Genomic DNA, 16,401 nt, shown 5'->3' with positions numbered 1-16,401 from the left:
AAACAATGTATCCCCCATTGGAATGCATTGAAGCCTATTCAATGTACAGTGGGGTCTCGACTTACGAACTTAATCCGTATTGGAAGGCAGTTCTCAGGTCGAGAAGTTCTTAAGTCGAATCTGCATTTCCCGTAGGAATGCATTGAAAACCATTTAATCTGTATCTGCTCTTTTCGTCCATAGAAACTAATGGGAAGCTGCTATTCCTCCTTCTGCCACTAGAGGGGGATATTTTTTTCTTTTTTCCTTCTAACCTAAGATGACTTAGCTTTTTAAAAAAGGGGAAAAAAAGTTCGTAAGTCGAATCTAAGTTCATAAGTCGAGTCCATGTATTCCTATGAGAGCGGTTCGTAAGTCGAAACGTTCGTATGTCAAGCCGTTCGTAAGTCGAGACCCCACTGTATTCCAATGGTTTTGTGATGTCCGTTTTTGCAATTTTAAGTGTGTCTTAAAAGGTTCAAAAACAGTTTTAAATGCTTGGGATCGTTAGTGCACCTTCTAAAACGTGTGCAAACTTAATTTGGCTTTGTTCTGACTCTTTGTTAATTTTTGGTGATTTTTTTTTTCTCCCCCATTGGAAAATATTAAATCCGATTTTGACAGCTGTTCAATGCATTTCAATGGGAGGGAAAATTCGCCAAAAATTGACGAAGAGTCAGAACAAAGACAAATTAAGTTTGCACACGTTTTACAAGGTGCTCTAACGAAGCCAAGCATTTAAAACAGTTTCTGACTCTTCGATAATTTTTGGTGAATTCCCCCCCCCATTGGAAAGCATTGAACTGCAGGTTTGACAGCTTTCAAACTTAGGTTCAATGCATTTCAATGGGGGAAAAAATTCACCAAAAATTAACGAAGAGTCAGAACAAAGCCAAATTAAGTTTGCACACGTTTTAGAAGGTGCACTAACGATCCCAAACATTTAAAACCGTTTTTGAACCTTTTAAGATACTTTAAAAATAGCGAAAATGGAATATCGCTAAGCCAAACAGGGGACCTAAAACTGTCATCGCTAAGCGAGGCAAGGTCCCGAACATCGCTATGCAAATTTTCCCCATAGGAAACATCGTTAAACGGAGCGCAAAATCGCTCCAAAAACCTCATTGCTAAGCGAATACATCATTAAATGAGGCAATCGCTAAGCGAGGCACCACTGTATTATGAATCTGAGAACAGTAATTTGGTACTTCATAATTGAAGTTCACATGATGTTCATGCATTAATATATTAAACAAAATGATTGCTGGTGGTATCTCCTCATTAGGCTGAATATCAGGAAAGAGTCTTAACTGTTAGAACAGTGCAACAATTGAATCAATTACCTCAGGAGATGGTGAGTGGTCCAGTGCTGGAGGCATTCAAGAGAAAATTGGACAACCATCTGTCAGATCTGCTTTGATGTGGATTCCTGCATTGAGGAATTCAATTATTCTATGATTCTGTGTTTGTAAAATAGAATCATACAGTTTAAAAGTCTAGTTGAGTCTATCAGTTTTCTATTTTACAGTGTAGTTTAAAAGGAAGGGGCTAAGGTAAAATTATTGAAGAGCCAAAGGAACATAATATAATTGTTGTGATAAGCTGTACATAAGTGTATGTACTTTTCTCCTTCACTGAAGCCTGGCATTAGAAAATATAACCCAGACTCCATTCTAGAAGCTGCTCATACATAAATGTTTACCTGTAGATGGTCTTAAGGATTGTTTTACATTGATAAAAGTCACCACAGGTAGATTTTATATCCTCTCAGATGAAATAATTTTAAATTGGAAAATGCATATATCTAGCCAAAGCACACTATTTCTTTTTGTTGTTATTACCACTTGCTAATGTGTGATTCAGCTTTTTAGTGCCTCTGTATTCAGTGACATCAAGGGACTCAGCTTCTGAGTGCAAGACCCATTAACAGTTAAAATCCACATCACTATGGATATATGGAATATATGAATATGTAGAACCATGTATCCATAGAAAAGCAAGCACCAGTTCATTCTGTAAAAGTATATTAAGGCAGTAGGATGGATGCAAACATTATGTGAGCAGTTTCTTTGATGGAAATTGCATTCGCAATGCTCAGTACCAGAAGGATTAAAAGCCAATTTCCCTTATAACTAAAGACCTTAAAAAGTACTCTGGAAGGTTACAGGACATTTCAGAACAACATGGGAGTTGACATGAGAGGCTATGAAGTGAAATTGATAAGGGAAATTTGCTGAAAATTTTATTCCCTCTCCTTCCCATATTGGAAGCAGAGTTGAGGATCCACTGGCCTGTGAAACCCCTAGCTGAGCCTCACTGCATGGAGGCTCCCATGGAGAGAAGAGTTCCACACCTTTATTTTGAAGGTTGCTTAAGGAGGTGGTGAAGCTAAATCCACATTCTTAAATTCAGATGAAGTTGTTTTGCTTTTTCAGTGGAAGTGAAGAAGCTTTGTCCAATGAAGACTGTGAGAATGTTTATCATTTGGTATATTCTGCACATCGGCCTGTTGCAGTAGCAGCAGGGGAATTCCTTCACAAAAAGTAAGCATACTTCTGCTTTCCGAGGATTACAAGAAGCAAAATAGTGGAGAAGAGCTAGAGAGTGGTTGGTATAAGGCATGATAGTCTAGTAGATGAAGTCACATTTTGAAGGTCTTGCTAATTGTTTTGAAGCTGCTTATGTTTTAGGCTGCTTTTTAATTTCTGCTTTGTCAGCCGCTATTTGCATGGAAAAGTACACTAGAAATGTTTCAAAAATAGTGCTCCTTTACTGCATTTGTCTGTTAATGCTAAGATGAACTTGACAGTGGTTATTTTCGCTCCATAAGACGCACCTTTCCATAAGGCGCACCAAATTTTTAGGAGAAGAAAATAGGAAAAAAATAATCTGCTTTCTTCTCCTAAAATTTGGTGAGCCTTATGGAGAGGTCCATCTTATGGAACACACCCTAGGGTTCTAGGGTCCTAGGCTGTGTTCCAGGACGTTTTGGAGACTCCCCCTGCCCCCCCCGGGGCCAGAGGGGGTGAAATCGCCACCTTCTGGGACTCTTCTGAAGCTTCCCAAGCCTCAGAAGAGCCCCCAAAGGTGGCAATTTCGCCCCCTCTGGCCCCCAGGGGAGGCAGGGTCAGTCTCCAAAGGGTCCTAGGGTGCATTCTAGGACCCTTTGGAGACTCACCCTGCCTCCCCCGGGGGGCAGAGGGGGCAAAATCGCCACTTTGGGGGCTCTTTTGAGGCTTGGGAAGCTTCAGAAGAGCCCCAAAAGGTGGCGATTTCTCCCCCACGGGCCCCGTGGGGGTGGGGGTAGTGTCGTAAGGGTCCTGGAAGGCTCACTCGGACCCTTCCGACGCTCCCCCCCCCACCCCCACGGGTGCAGGGGGGTTAAAATCGCCAGCTTCTGGCAGTGTTTTGAGGCTTGGGAAGCCTCAAAACACTCGCAGAAATGGCCAATTTAACCCCCCCTGCACCCGTGGGTGGGGCAGCGTGGCAAGGGTCCTGGAAGGCTCCCTCGGACCCTTGCCACGCTGCCCCCACCCCCCCACGGGTGCAGGGGGGGTAAAATCGCCAGCTTCCAGGACCTTTTGAGAGGCTTGAAAGGTCCTGGAAGGTCGCTGTTTCGCCAGAAGCTGGTGATTTCCCCCCCTGCGCCCGTGGGGGGGTGGGGACAGCGTGGCAAGGGTCCGAGGGAGCCTTCCAGGAGCCTTGCCACGCTGCCCCCACCGCCCCACGGGTGCAGGGGGGGAATCGGCAGCTTCCAGGACCTTTTGAGAGGCTTTCAAGCCTCTCAAAAGGTCTTGGAAGGTCGCTATTTCGCCCCCACTGGCCCCGTCGCGGGTGGGGGAGTGTCGCAAGGGTCCTGGAAGGCTCCCACGGACCCTTGCAACGCTGCCCCCCATGGGGCCAGTGGGGGCGAAGTTACCACCTTCGCTCCATAAGACGCACAGACTTTCTACCCCTCTTTTTTGGGGGGGGAAAGTGCGTCTTATGGTGCAAAAAATACGGTACATACTGCATTTTGAGGGAGACAGCAGCAGCAGCAGCAGCAGCAGTAGTAGTACAACATGCCATCAAGTTGATTCTGACTTACAATGAGCCTTTTTTAGGGTTTCTTCACTGTAGCATGCTCAAAAGTAGTTTACCATTTCCTTCTTCTGGAGGTATTCTGGGACCATGTTCTTGATTTATAAATGCAATCATGTGGTTAGTGTGTTAGACGAGAGTTGAACCATTAATGGAAACAAGTAAAGAATGAAAATAAAGACTAGCATTGGTGGAAGATAAGTTCATACTCACCATGAAATTCTGTTGCTTACTGCTGTAGATCTATGAAATTCTATGTACATAGAAGTACTGTAGAAGACTTTATAAAGCTTTTACTTCTATAATGTTCATTGTTATTATTTGTATGTTTTTATTTAGATATGTTATGTATTTCCCACCTTGCTCCCAGTTGAGGGGCTTAATTCAGCAAACAGCAAAAAAGTTTAAAATCAGTGAATTAAGATATGAATATTAAAATACAAACCTTAATAAGGTGGCAAAAACCCTCTAATCTAAAACAGTTAAAACAGATTAAAAACAACATAAAAATAGTAACCCCTAATAGATATCAACTACTTAATACCTTCATGATTTCTGTCTATAAGATCTGTCCTTAGAATGCTCGCAGCCTCTCTTCACATATCGCTTGTTCCCTCTATATGTGTCTAAACCATATATTTTCAAAATTCTGTAGTAGGTTTAGACCCATATAGAGGGAACAAGCGATATATATAAACTTTGAATTAGCCTCTTAAATTCTTCACTAGGTTCCTTTTTTTTAATCTTCGCTGCTCCTCTGTTGAGTTGTTATTTTTTAAGGGTATTTTTGTTCAGACCTCCTAACTTCCACTTGAAAAACTTTCTTCTAAATGTAATCTTCCACAGACAATAATTCTGTAGATATCTGAAAGCTCTGGTTTTGGCCAATTTCACTTGCTGGTAAATGCTGCCCTTTGATTTTATTGCATCTGAGGAAGCAATAAATGTGTCCCCAAAATATTATTGTAAGCCTGAGCTAAACTCATTACAGTAACTTGATTTTTTCCTAGACTGTTTAGTCGGCATGACCCTCAAGCAGAAGAAGCACTTGCCAAGAGGAGAGGAAGAAACAGTCCAAATGGCAATCTTATTAGGATGTTGGTTCTTTTCTTTCTTGAAAGTGAGGTAAAATTATGCTTTATGTATTTATAGGTGTTTTATTTTATCATCCTTTTTCTGTTAAAACAATGTCTTGTACACATGTTACAGATTCTGAAAACAGAGCTTGGGGATTGTTTTTTAAGCAGGATGATTATAGTACAGTCGTGCCCTGCTTAGCTATTACCCCGTATAACGACAAATCCGCTTCATGACGATCTTTTTGCAATCGCAATTCCGATCGTGAAACGATGTTTTAATTGGCTTTTTTTGCTTCCCGATGATCGGTTCCCTGCTTCGGGAACCGATTCTTCGCATTATGACAATCAAAACAGCTGATCGTCGGGTTTTCAAAATGGATGCTGGCTGCTCAGAATGGCTCCCCACTGTTTTTAGGAGGCATTTTTTGCAAGACAGGCACCCGAAAATGGCCACCGTATGAAGGAACTTCGCTGGACGATTAGGTATTTTGCCCATTGGAACGCATTAACCGGTTTTAATGTGTTTCAATGGGTTTTTTATTTCGTTTGACCACGTTTTCGCTCTACAGCGATTTCGGTGGAACGAATTAATGTCGTCAAGCAAGGCACCACTGTACTAAAGCCATCCTTAAGTCAGTAGTGGTAGAGTCTGACACCCAGAACATCGTATTACTACTGGCTCAGTTATGGATGTCTTCACAGATCATTGTAATAAACCCTCATAAAAGTAATTATATAAGTTCTAGAGAAGATGTTCTGCTTTTCTTGCTTACTCAGTTTTGTCTCTCAAGATACATTGCGTATAGTAAAGCTTCAGCCTTTTCATGGCCAAAAGGGAGAATTATGAGTTGCCTCCTAACTTGGTTTCATTCTTGTAAAATGATACAGAATATTGAAGCTGGCCGAAAGATGGTTGCATGTACATAAACACACACATTCCTGTTCCTTCAGCCCTCAGAAACTTTGAAAATGTCCGGTATGGCCCACACTGTAAAAAGTTTGGAGACCCCTACTATAGGATAAAGAAATCAGAATGTTGTGTGGGAGGTTTGATGCAGTGATGGTATTTGCCAATCTTCCAAGTCACCTGATATCTACAGGATTTTTGCAAAAGATACCAAGAACAGACCTGTACATTTGTGTAAACGAGTTTAGCTTACACATGAACATGCTGGGATAAAGAAAACAATAAAAGAGATAAGCCCCGTTTACAATTACAATTAATAGTTTCTGTAGCATTCAGTGGCACTCAGAAGACCTAACTAAAACAGCTTTTTAGTCTGTACTTTTAAAAATCAGGCAGACAGCAAACTTATCCTTATTTCAAATCTCATTCATATGGCTTGTTATTAAAATAATGGTTATATTTTATGAAGCTTGAATTGTTTTCTCATGGACTAACATAGCTATATCTAAACTATACACACAGTACCTAGTTTATCAGATATAACAGTTTTGTAGCAGCCCAGAAAAAGATACAGGGTTTTAATCTTAACCTTTAATCTTTTCATTATCAGTAGAAGTGACCAAGTGGTTCCTTTTTATGGTATCTTGCCAAGCTACAAAAACTGTAGTATAGTGTGTGCTTGTGTTAAAATAATGGTCGGGTTCTAATGTGTAGGATGGTTTCTCAAGTGTTCTTCCATCATTGAAGCACTCATATTTCTACAAACATTCCAACAGGTTCATACAGGTGTTTGTCAAGTAGTATTATGCTTACAGATGGTATCTGTGAAACTTTATATTAAGTAATTCTCTGTTATTTGTAGTTGCATGAGCATGCAGCTTACTTGGTGGACAGTTTGTGGGAGAGCTCTCAAGAATTGTTAAAAGATTGGGAATGCATGACAGAATTGCTGCTAGAAGAACCTGTCCAAGGCGAAGAAGGTATTTGTTACCTATATTAAATATATGACAGCAAGGCATTATATTATATTTTGCATTTTAGGAGTGAGCAGAATACTCATTTGATAATTGCTTGTTGTCATTCACACTGTTCTGCTCAAGTGGTTGGATCTTGACTATATCAGTCATTCTTTAGACCCATGAAATCAGAGGGATAATTTAGTAGTGCAGCCTTTGGACTGCGAAAAAAAGTTTAAATCAAAATTCATTGAGCTGAATCCTATTTGTTCCTTCCACTCATTTGTGTGAATAGTTAAAACAGTTTCTGAGCTTGAACTTGCCAACTGGCACATTTTGTAAAAGGCAGTAAAATAAGAATTATCTCATTTTCTAAATAAGCAAATGGTGTAGAATTAGTCACAATTAGAAGTAGAACCTGAAGCTACTTAACCATAAAATATCACATGTTAATTCAATAAAAAACTGTCTACCTTGTTTCCTCAAAAATAATACCTAACCTGAAAATAAGGCCTACAGTGGTACCTCGGTTTACGAACGCCTCGGTTTACATAATTTTCAGTTTACAAACCCAAATCCATAGAAAATAATGTCCTGGTTTATGTTTTTTCCTCTTTTTTTCTGCTGTAAAAAAGGGTTTTCCCAGGACACATTGCGCCTGGAGATTTCTAGCACCGCCCCCATTCCTAGCGCAATCTGCGTTTCGGTTTATGAAATTTCCGCATTACATAATATCCTGGAGGATGCATTAATTTCGTAAACCAAGGTACGCCTGTAGTATGATTTTTCAGGATGCTCTTAATGTAAGCCGTAGCCCAAAAATAAGCCCCAGTTAAGTGAAACCCCCTCCTCCACCATTGTGCAACAACCAGAAGAAGACGACATGACTATATTTGAATAAATGTAGATTGTTGTACATGAAAAAAATAAAATAAAACATCACCTGAAAATAAGCCCTAATGTGTTTTTTTTGAGCAAAAATTAATATAAGACCCTGTCCTATTTTGGGGGAAACAAAGCATATATTATTTACTTTCCAAAAACACAATTTAACTCAAGATTAAACACTATTATGCCTGTGACCTAGGTAAAAGCACTAACATTTTCAATTATTTCAAAATATTACGGAAACCCTTTTCATTTATGTTTGACCTGAAGCAGTCAGTTACTTTTGACCCTCAGGCCATTTTCATCCCTGGTTTGTCAAGTTTTATTATATTCAGTAACTACTTTGATACAATACTTGATATTACTTGGAAGCATAATTGTTTTTACTGATTAAAGTTCATGCAGTGATGAATAGTTTAATGCTGATATCAGACTGGAAGAGTGCAGAGTACTTCATGAGTAGTAAAATCTTCAGGATGTTGAGGCAATATTTTTTAGTTGTTAGATTAGTTGTCTGAATTTCATTGAGCCATTTTTAGTTCTTGTTACCTCCATAGCAATGTCTGATCGGCAGGAAAGTGCACTTATAGAGTTGATGGTATGTACAATTCGACAAGCTGCAGAAGCACATCCTCCAGTGGGCAGGGGAACTGGGAAAAGAGTAAGTTTTCAAAATTATTTTTCACTTAGTCCTTTTAATTCGCAATGAGCATACTTTAATACATTTATTTTTCAGTTTATCCCTGAATTAGTAAAGCCTTTTATGTATAAGATTTTTTAATAATCTACTTTACAATGTACTTTAATAAGTGTTGGCTGTATTAATTTACAGTTTAGCATTCACATCTGTAAAATATAGTTTTGATATTATGGTGTCACAATGGAGTCCAATAAAAAATCCTTATAACTTAGACATGTTTTGAAGAAAATACTAATTAGATTCCTTTCTGGACCATGGACACTTATTTTGCCTCTTAGATTAAAAGACATTGATTGGCAAAGTTGAATTAAATTATGGCTGCTTGTAATGTAGTATACTTCTAATTTATAGGTTTTAACAGCAAAAGAAAGAAAGACTCAGATAGATGACCGAAACAAGCTAACAGAACACTTCATTATTGCACTTCCCATGTTACTGTCAAAGGTAAATAATATAAAATGCTATTTTGTAACTCTAATTATAACTCTAATTATATAATTACTTTTTCTAATTTCTTTTTTTTCCTCTCCTGTTGGCAGTATTCTGCTGATGCAGAGAAGGTTGCAAACCTTCTTCAAATCCCTCAATATTTTGACTTGGAAATTTACAGTACAGGAAGAATGGAGAAGGTATTCTGTATTACAGTGTTGCTATGGTTAATTTTCATGTCTCTGAGTATTACTGAATCATGCTCAGATATCTGTGTTACATTACTATCTTGTGGTGCTTTTTTGTTTAGCATTACATACAATGCATGCTATATATAATTTAAGAAATGACCAGATGTCCTCTTTCTTCCATAGCATTTGGATGCCTTGTTGAAACAGATTAAATTTGTTGTAGAAAAGCACGTGGAATCAGATGTTCTTGAAGCTTGTAGCAAAACCTACAGTATTTTATGCAGTGAAGAATATACCATTCAGAATAGAGTTGATGTAGCTCACAGCCAACTTATTGATGAGTTTGTGGATCGATTCAACCATTCTGTTGAGGATCTATTAAATGAGGTTTGTTTGAATGCTGCCCTGCCTACTTCTACTAAAAAATCTGCCTGCATATTACCAGAATGTTACTAATCTTATTTGCTTTTTTGTTTTTATATATCCTGATTTTCTCCCCACAGAGGGACCCCAAACACCTATTTATTTATCCACTTTTGTATCACTAAACATTAAATGAGAAATGAGTTTCTATTTTATTGGGGGCATACCAGATGGAGAATGTAGATAACTTATGTAACCACTATGATGGTGCATTTTGATTTTTTTCTTATTTTTTTAAAAGCGAAAGCAGATGAAAAACAGTACTTCTCATTTAAATACTTGATTATTTCAGTCTAATTTAATCTGAAAAACATATAAATAATGAGCAAAATCCTGTTGTGGGTTCAATACTGGAAATAATTAATTTAAACTCATTAAAAGCTTTCCCCCCCTCAGCTTTCAGATTCCCTGGTGCTCCCTTTTATCCTGGGAGAGCCTTTGGGGGAAGGGGGGCTTTAATAATTGAATAAAATGCTAACTCCTTGATTCCCCTGTGTTCTGTTTACAGGGCGAAGAAGCTGATGATGATGATTTATATAATGTTCTTTCTACTTTAAAGAGGTTAACATCTTTTCACAAGTATGTGGCTTCATGGTTTTAGCCAAACCAAGTGATTTAAGTTGCCTAATGTGTTATGTGTGGTGCTCTCAACATAATAAGATGTCCACAGCCATCACAGGAACCGATGTTACATCCGCAGCATACCATCAGCCCAACAAATGGGATGATAAACTCTGCATGTGCTCCTCTTCAGTTTAACAGATGTTACCTATGGATGGTCTGATCCTTTATTGCCAAGGTTTAGCCTTTCAGTAGCTTTACCCTTCTGCAGTGGCAAGGGAATCTGTTAAAATGATCTCCCAGTGACTAGTGATTTCAGAACTCTCAGGGAATTTTCTTGCTGGTTTGGTGCTCTTGTCTCTTGTTTCTCTGTGATGCCTCCCCCCTCCATGTATGTGTGTCATTTCAAAAAAACTTCAGTTGCTTCAAAATGGGAGCAGCTAGACTGCTCACTAGGATTCACTAGTGTGGTCAGATTATGACACTACATTACGATCTTCATTGGCCAGATGGTTTCCAGGCCCAATTCAAAATATCCTAGAGGATCACATCTCCCTTTATGAGCCTGATTAAGTGTTAATATCATCAGGAGAGGCCTTTTGCTCAGTTCCACCACCTTCATAGGTGCATTTGATGGGTGCACAGGAGAGGGCATTCTGTGTTGCTGCTCTCAGAATTTAGAAGTCCCTCCGACAGGAGGCCAGGCTGGCTCCATCTTTGCTGTCCTTCTGCAAGCAGATGAAGGCCTTTCTCTTCACTCACTTTCCCTGATTGACTGGTTGCCGGAGGGAGGGAGGGAGGGAGGGAGGAAGGAAGGAAGGAAGGAAGGAAGGAAAAGATGCAGGGCTGCAAGAGGGAGGGCCTTTTCAGTGGTCACATCCTGTCTGTGCAGTTACTTCCCCAGAGGGTTAATTGGTGCCTTCATAACAGTCTTTTTATTCATCTTTCATTCTTTCCAGACAACTTAAGCACTGTTCATAATATGCTTTTATTTTGCTACTGGCCTTACCATGATTATATATACTGTTCAGTCATGGGAGCATTATATTCATCTCCTAGGAAGACAAATACGAAGCCCGCTAGCACAGGTGTCTGAACAGTTCTTCCCCATCCCCCAGAACCAGCCTGGTCCACTTAGCAGGCTCCTGGGTGTATGTGCGTGCTTGGCGATAGCAACATTGAGCCAATCATGGACGTACTCCCACTGGTGCTGCCCCACCTCTACTCTCAGCCGACCGCTCAGCAGCTGAGTGGAGAGACTTTTTTTTCCGCCTCCTCATTGTAGTGGTGGACTGCAGGGAGAGGTGGGGCAGTACCAGCAGGACTACGTCCATAATTGGCACAGTTTTGCCACCAGCAGGCACATGTGAGCTGAGGAGCATGGCTGGTTCTGGAGGATGGAGAAGGACCACTGGGACACCTGTGCTAGTACTGGGCTGCTATCCCAGGAGACAAATACAAAGTTCCCATGTCTAATACAGTTAATTTTTTTTAAAAAAAATTACTCCTAGTTTTTATCATAATTTAATTAAGTGTCATCTGTAGTTTCTTACAGATTGTATTTTATGTTTTTTAATGGTGTGCTTCCCACAAATAAGTGAACAAATTAAAATGGTAAGTTGAAGAAAGTCTGGAAAATGCTAAACAGGTCTAGAACATTTTGCATAGGATATAAAACACCTATGTTTTAAACTGTTAATGAAATGGACAAATTCTTTCAGCAAGATGCTGTGAACCATACTTGCTCTGATAGAAATCCACCTTTTAAGACTGGTGCACAGTCAGTTATTAATGCAATTCATAGCAGTGGTTTTATTTTAACATGTGTAATATTTTTACAATTACTTTCAGTGCTCATGATCTTACAAAATGGGATTTGTTTAGTAACTGCTACAGATTACTAAGGACTGGAATTGAACATGGAGCTATGCCAGAGCAGGTAATAATATAATAATACTTTTAGTGTCCTCTTAGAAAGGTACCGTCCTGTGCATGTGCCATCCTACTTGAAAATGTGTCACACTGAGTTCTTACTTTTAGGCAAATGCATGTAGCGTACTCTTAACATAAATAGTTATACAATTTTGGAAAACATTGAGATCAATTGAGCTATAATTTGTAGGTATAAACTGAAGCATATCCTCATAATTTCCCATCTTCAGCTACCTTCTTGTTTTCAAGTTTTTCATTTTTCCTATCTGAGAAATGAAAAAGATCTATTACAGTATATTTGGTGGACTATTTATTATTATTTTTACATTTTATTGGTTGAATCTATGAAGCTACACAGGCTGAAATAGTGACTTAAGTTGAACAGGAAGATATTTTCCATTCACCGAATAGGGGCTACAATTTGTGTGACTCCTCTTCAAAATAAATTAATATGAGTTCTTTGCTTATTTGCATATAAGTGAAGCATGCCAGGAACATTTTCAGTGTTCATCCTAAGAAAACCTCAAGTGTCTTAATCTATGGATTTGGGGTTACAACACAAATGTGAAAAATGGAAAGAGAAATGCCATTTTTGTTCAAAGATTAATATTTGTTCTGTAGCATATTAAAAAGAATTACCATTTGTAAATGGTAACTCACAAAATATGCCTTTCCTAACTAGTAAGTTTAACTCAAAAGTTCTAAAAGAGAATCTTGCTAATGCTAATTTATTGGCTCCATCGTAGGTAGCTTTATTTGTATCTATTCTATAATAAAGGGTTTATCAATGTATCTCTAACTACCTGATGTTTTCTTATAATTCTGTGATGCCTCCTTGAGGTTGCTTGTGGTGATGTTAATGTTGTGCCCTAGCAATCTATGTTTAACCTACCATATTATGCTAAAGTTACACCAGTTATGTTTCAGGAAGTAGTTTGCTGAAACCAGAAGTTTATAGTGGATATGTTTTTATTCTATTCAAAGCATGACATTCACTTGCTTTAAACCAAAGCAAGTGAATGTCATGCTTTGAATGTGAAGCACAAGGATCACAATTTTCCTCCCCCTTCCCTGTCTTATACTAGCCCAAATAAGTCAGTTGGCCTTTTACATGAAAGTATTCTAAAATAGTGTAGTTCAGTTCAAATTACTATAATGCTGCCCGTAGCTGAATTTGTTTTAATGTTCTGAACTATGTTAACCTTAGTGCTAAATGTCTTCATTTTATATGCCTTTTGTTTCAGATAGTGGTTCAGGCTCTTCAGTGTTCCCATTATTCTATTCTTTGGCAACTAGTGAAGATTACAGAAGGATCTCCATCAAAAGTAAGGAACCCTTTGTATCTCAGTCGTTTTTGGAGGCAGGACACATGATTCAATTTGATTCTGCTGTGCTCTTACATATATCTTTGCATACTTAGTTTTGCTTTCTATTCTGCCAAGGGACAATTCCTGTACACATGAATGGTAGGTAGACTGATCTGAAACTGGGTACATCGTTTGGAGTCAAAAATACCTTGTGCCACTCATTTAAATAAAATAATTAATTTGAGTTTTGGAAATCCTCAAATACTATGTTCTTATGTGTTAATCAATTTTCACCTTTTTCTCTTTTTTTCTCTTTTTTCTTTTTTTGCTAAAACATCAGTCTCCAAGACTGGAATCTTCTCTAGACATCACTGCCCTATTATTCAAAATATGTGTGGGCTCCTATTCTCTGGTAGCGTATGTTTCTTTTTTTTTTTTTAGAGGGACAGGCCAGAGGTGAAAGCCTTCTGCAGAAGTGGGTGAAGTCAAAGTAAACACGCCCACCACATGCTGTTTTCATTCATTCTTGCTCTTTCTCTCTCTTGCTCTCTCTCTCTCTCTCTCTCTCTCTCTCTCTCTCTCTCTCTCTCACACACACACACACACACACACACACACACACACACACACACACACACACACGATTGTGGCTTATTATTGTGTTACGATGTTTATTTTTAAATTCTGTGGTGGTGAACTTTATTGAAGGTCCTGTATGGAGGCAACAGGCTGGATGACAGTGATTTTATAAACTAAGAAAAGAATAAATAAACTATATTCTGGCTTTCTCCCCCATCTCTGTGTCTCACTTGCTATTTGATGATCTGTGGCTTTGTTCAGGAACCTTGGAAAAAATTTGCTAATATTTAACCAATAATGTTCTTAATGTTTCCTCCAGGATGATTTGTTGGTCTTGAGGAAAACTGTGAAATCATTCCTGGCTGTCTGCCAGCAATGTCTATCAAATGTCAACATTCCAGTCAAAGAACAGGTAAAAGACATTTAGTTAACATTACATTGTACTAATCTTAAGCAATGGAGTAAGTGGAGTGGCCATATCCAACTGCTAATCCCAGCTGCAGTAGATACCGGAATCAATTGCTGAATGCTGATTCCAGTTATAGAAATCTTGTTGATTTAGCGACTATGTGCTAATTGAGATGGCAACTGAATTTATTATGGTGTTAATCCTTGCTAAAGTAAATCCAGTGAAATGAATGCAGCTTTTTAGCTAACACTACCATAACCTGCTGTTGTTACGTGCTGTCAGGTCACCTCCGATTTACGGCAGTCTCCAAAATGTCATGGAATCATAGAATTGTTGAGTTGGAAGGGGCCTATAAGGCCATTGATTCCAACTCCCCTGCTCAGTGCAGGAATATAGATCAAAGCAGATTTGACAAACGGTTGTCCAGTTTTCTCTTGAATGCCTCCAGCTTTGGAGTGCTCACCACCTCCCAAGGTAGTTAGTTCCATTGTCATACTCTTCTAACAGTTAAGTTTTTCATGATATTCAGCCTAAATTTGACTTCCTGTTACTTGAGTCCATTATTACATGTCTTGCACCCTGAAATTATTGAAAACAGATCCTGCCCTTCCACCGGATGACTACTTTGAAAAGTACTTCCATATCTTCCCTCCATCTTCTTTTATCAAGGCTAAACATGCCCAGTTCTTTCAGTCTTTCCTCATAGGGCTTGGTTACCAGTCCCCTGCTCATCCTTGTTGAACCTGCTGCAGTTTATTGGCATTCTTAAAATATGGTGTCCAGAGCTGGACACAGTGTAGATGAGGCCTAATTAGTGCTAAATAAAGTTATTTGTAAACTATGTTAATGCTTCCTAAAATAGCATTAGCCTTTTTTTTTTTGCCACATTGCAATGTTGGCTTATATTCAGCTTTTGATCTACAACCATTCAAAGATCCTTCTCACTTATTGTATTACTGAGCCAAGTATACCCCATCTTGTAACTCTGCATTTGGAGTTTTCCCTCCTAGGTGTTTAACTTTGCACTTATCCATGTTGAATTTCATTCTGTTGTTTTCAACCCAGTGTTCAAGCCTGTCAAGATCTTTATCCTCAACTGCCCTGCTCAGCTCTCATAAACTCAAGCCTGTGACTTCCTTTAGAACAGCCATTCTCAACATTTTTTGGCCATGGTCATAAACACAATATGAAAGAAAATATAGGCTTCAATCAGGATACATAAGTTTATTTATTTATTTAACTTATATGCCACCCATACTACCCAAAGGTCTCTGGGCGGTTGCATAACAAACCTTATAAGGTGGTGTGTGAAGAATTGTTTCCAGTCTGTGGCCCTCTTTAAATGTTCCTGGGGGCCCCAGGGGGCTATATGAGAATAACTGCTTTAGAGAGTCAGTTCACCTCATATTTGGTATTCCTCTCTTCCTGTTGCCTTCAACATTTCACAGTATGATTGTGGTTTTTTTGAGAGAGAAACCTGACTTTTCATTACATATCCAAAGAGCTTGAATTTCAACATTTTTTCTTTCCAAGATTGGTATGATTTGATCTAGGATCCACTTCTATGTCCTTCTGGCAGTCCAGGCTCTTTGCAAAGCTCTCCTCTAGCACCACATGTAACCTAGTGAGGAGGAAATTTGCTTTTAGCCAAACAGTTTAAAATTTGTTTTCATGTGTGTAAAACAACATAGTGATTATACATTATTAACTTGAGTAATCAGTTTGAAACCTTTTCTTGTCAAGGTATATTTTTCCCTTCTAAAATCATTTTTGCTTTGGGGAACTTCCATGAAAATAAATATAACTGGCAAAAGTGTATAGTGAAAATGGATTCATTTTATGCTAAACTGAGATGCAAATTAGGCTAAACCTGAAATTTTCATATCCATGTGCTATTATTTTCATGCAAAAATTAGTTTTCCCTATCAGTCTTCCAGTTTCTGTAAAAACTGCAAACATGCAGACTCTGTTTATATAGTGT

General features: G+C 38.7%; 1 protein-coding gene and 1 long non-coding RNA gene across 6 annotated transcripts in view; one reads left to right on the top strand and one right to left on the bottom strand.

The window, feature by feature from the left end:
• The window catches only part of STAG1 (STAG1 cohesin complex component), a 249,125-nt gene that overhangs the window by 208,518 nt on the left and 24,206 nt on the right, over positions 1 to 16,401 (top strand). For all 5 annotated transcript variants that reach the window (XM_072995831.2, XM_072995830.2, XM_078389310.1 and 2 more), the window contains 11 exons: positions 2,415 to 2,522; positions 5,070 to 5,184; positions 6,908 to 7,025; positions 8,447 to 8,550; positions 8,941 to 9,033; positions 9,129 to 9,218; positions 9,393 to 9,596; positions 10,141 to 10,211; positions 12,045 to 12,132; positions 13,370 to 13,450; positions 14,331 to 14,423. In XM_072995831.2, the coding sequence (XP_072851932.1) occupies positions 2,415 to 2,522; positions 5,070 to 5,184; positions 6,908 to 7,025; positions 8,447 to 8,550; positions 8,941 to 9,033; positions 9,129 to 9,218; positions 9,393 to 9,596; positions 10,141 to 10,211; positions 12,045 to 12,132; positions 13,370 to 13,450; positions 14,331 to 14,423 (1,165 nt within the window). The remainder of the gene's footprint in view (positions 1 to 2,414; positions 2,523 to 5,069; positions 5,185 to 6,907; positions 7,026 to 8,446; positions 8,551 to 8,940; positions 9,034 to 9,128; positions 9,219 to 9,392; positions 9,597 to 10,140; positions 10,212 to 12,044; positions 12,133 to 13,369; positions 13,451 to 14,330; positions 14,424 to 16,401) is intronic.
• On the bottom strand, positions 13,855 to 14,151 carry LOC140705999 (uncharacterized). Its single transcript, XR_013543055.1, has 2 exons — positions 14,065 to 14,151; positions 13,855 to 13,971 (listed from the first exon to the last, which is right to left on the bottom strand). It is a non-coding gene; the product is annotated as an uncharacterized LOC140705999 (long non-coding RNA).

Source organism: Pogona vitticeps, chromosome 3, assembly GCF_051106095.1.
Source record: "Pogona vitticeps strain Pit_001003342236 chromosome 3, PviZW2.1, whole genome shotgun sequence".
Lineage (NCBI taxonomy): Eukaryota > Metazoa > Chordata > Lepidosauria > Squamata > Agamidae > Pogona > Pogona vitticeps.
The sequence above is the reverse complement of the archived record's forward strand: the minus strand, read 5'-3'. Positions and strand labels throughout refer to the sequence as shown.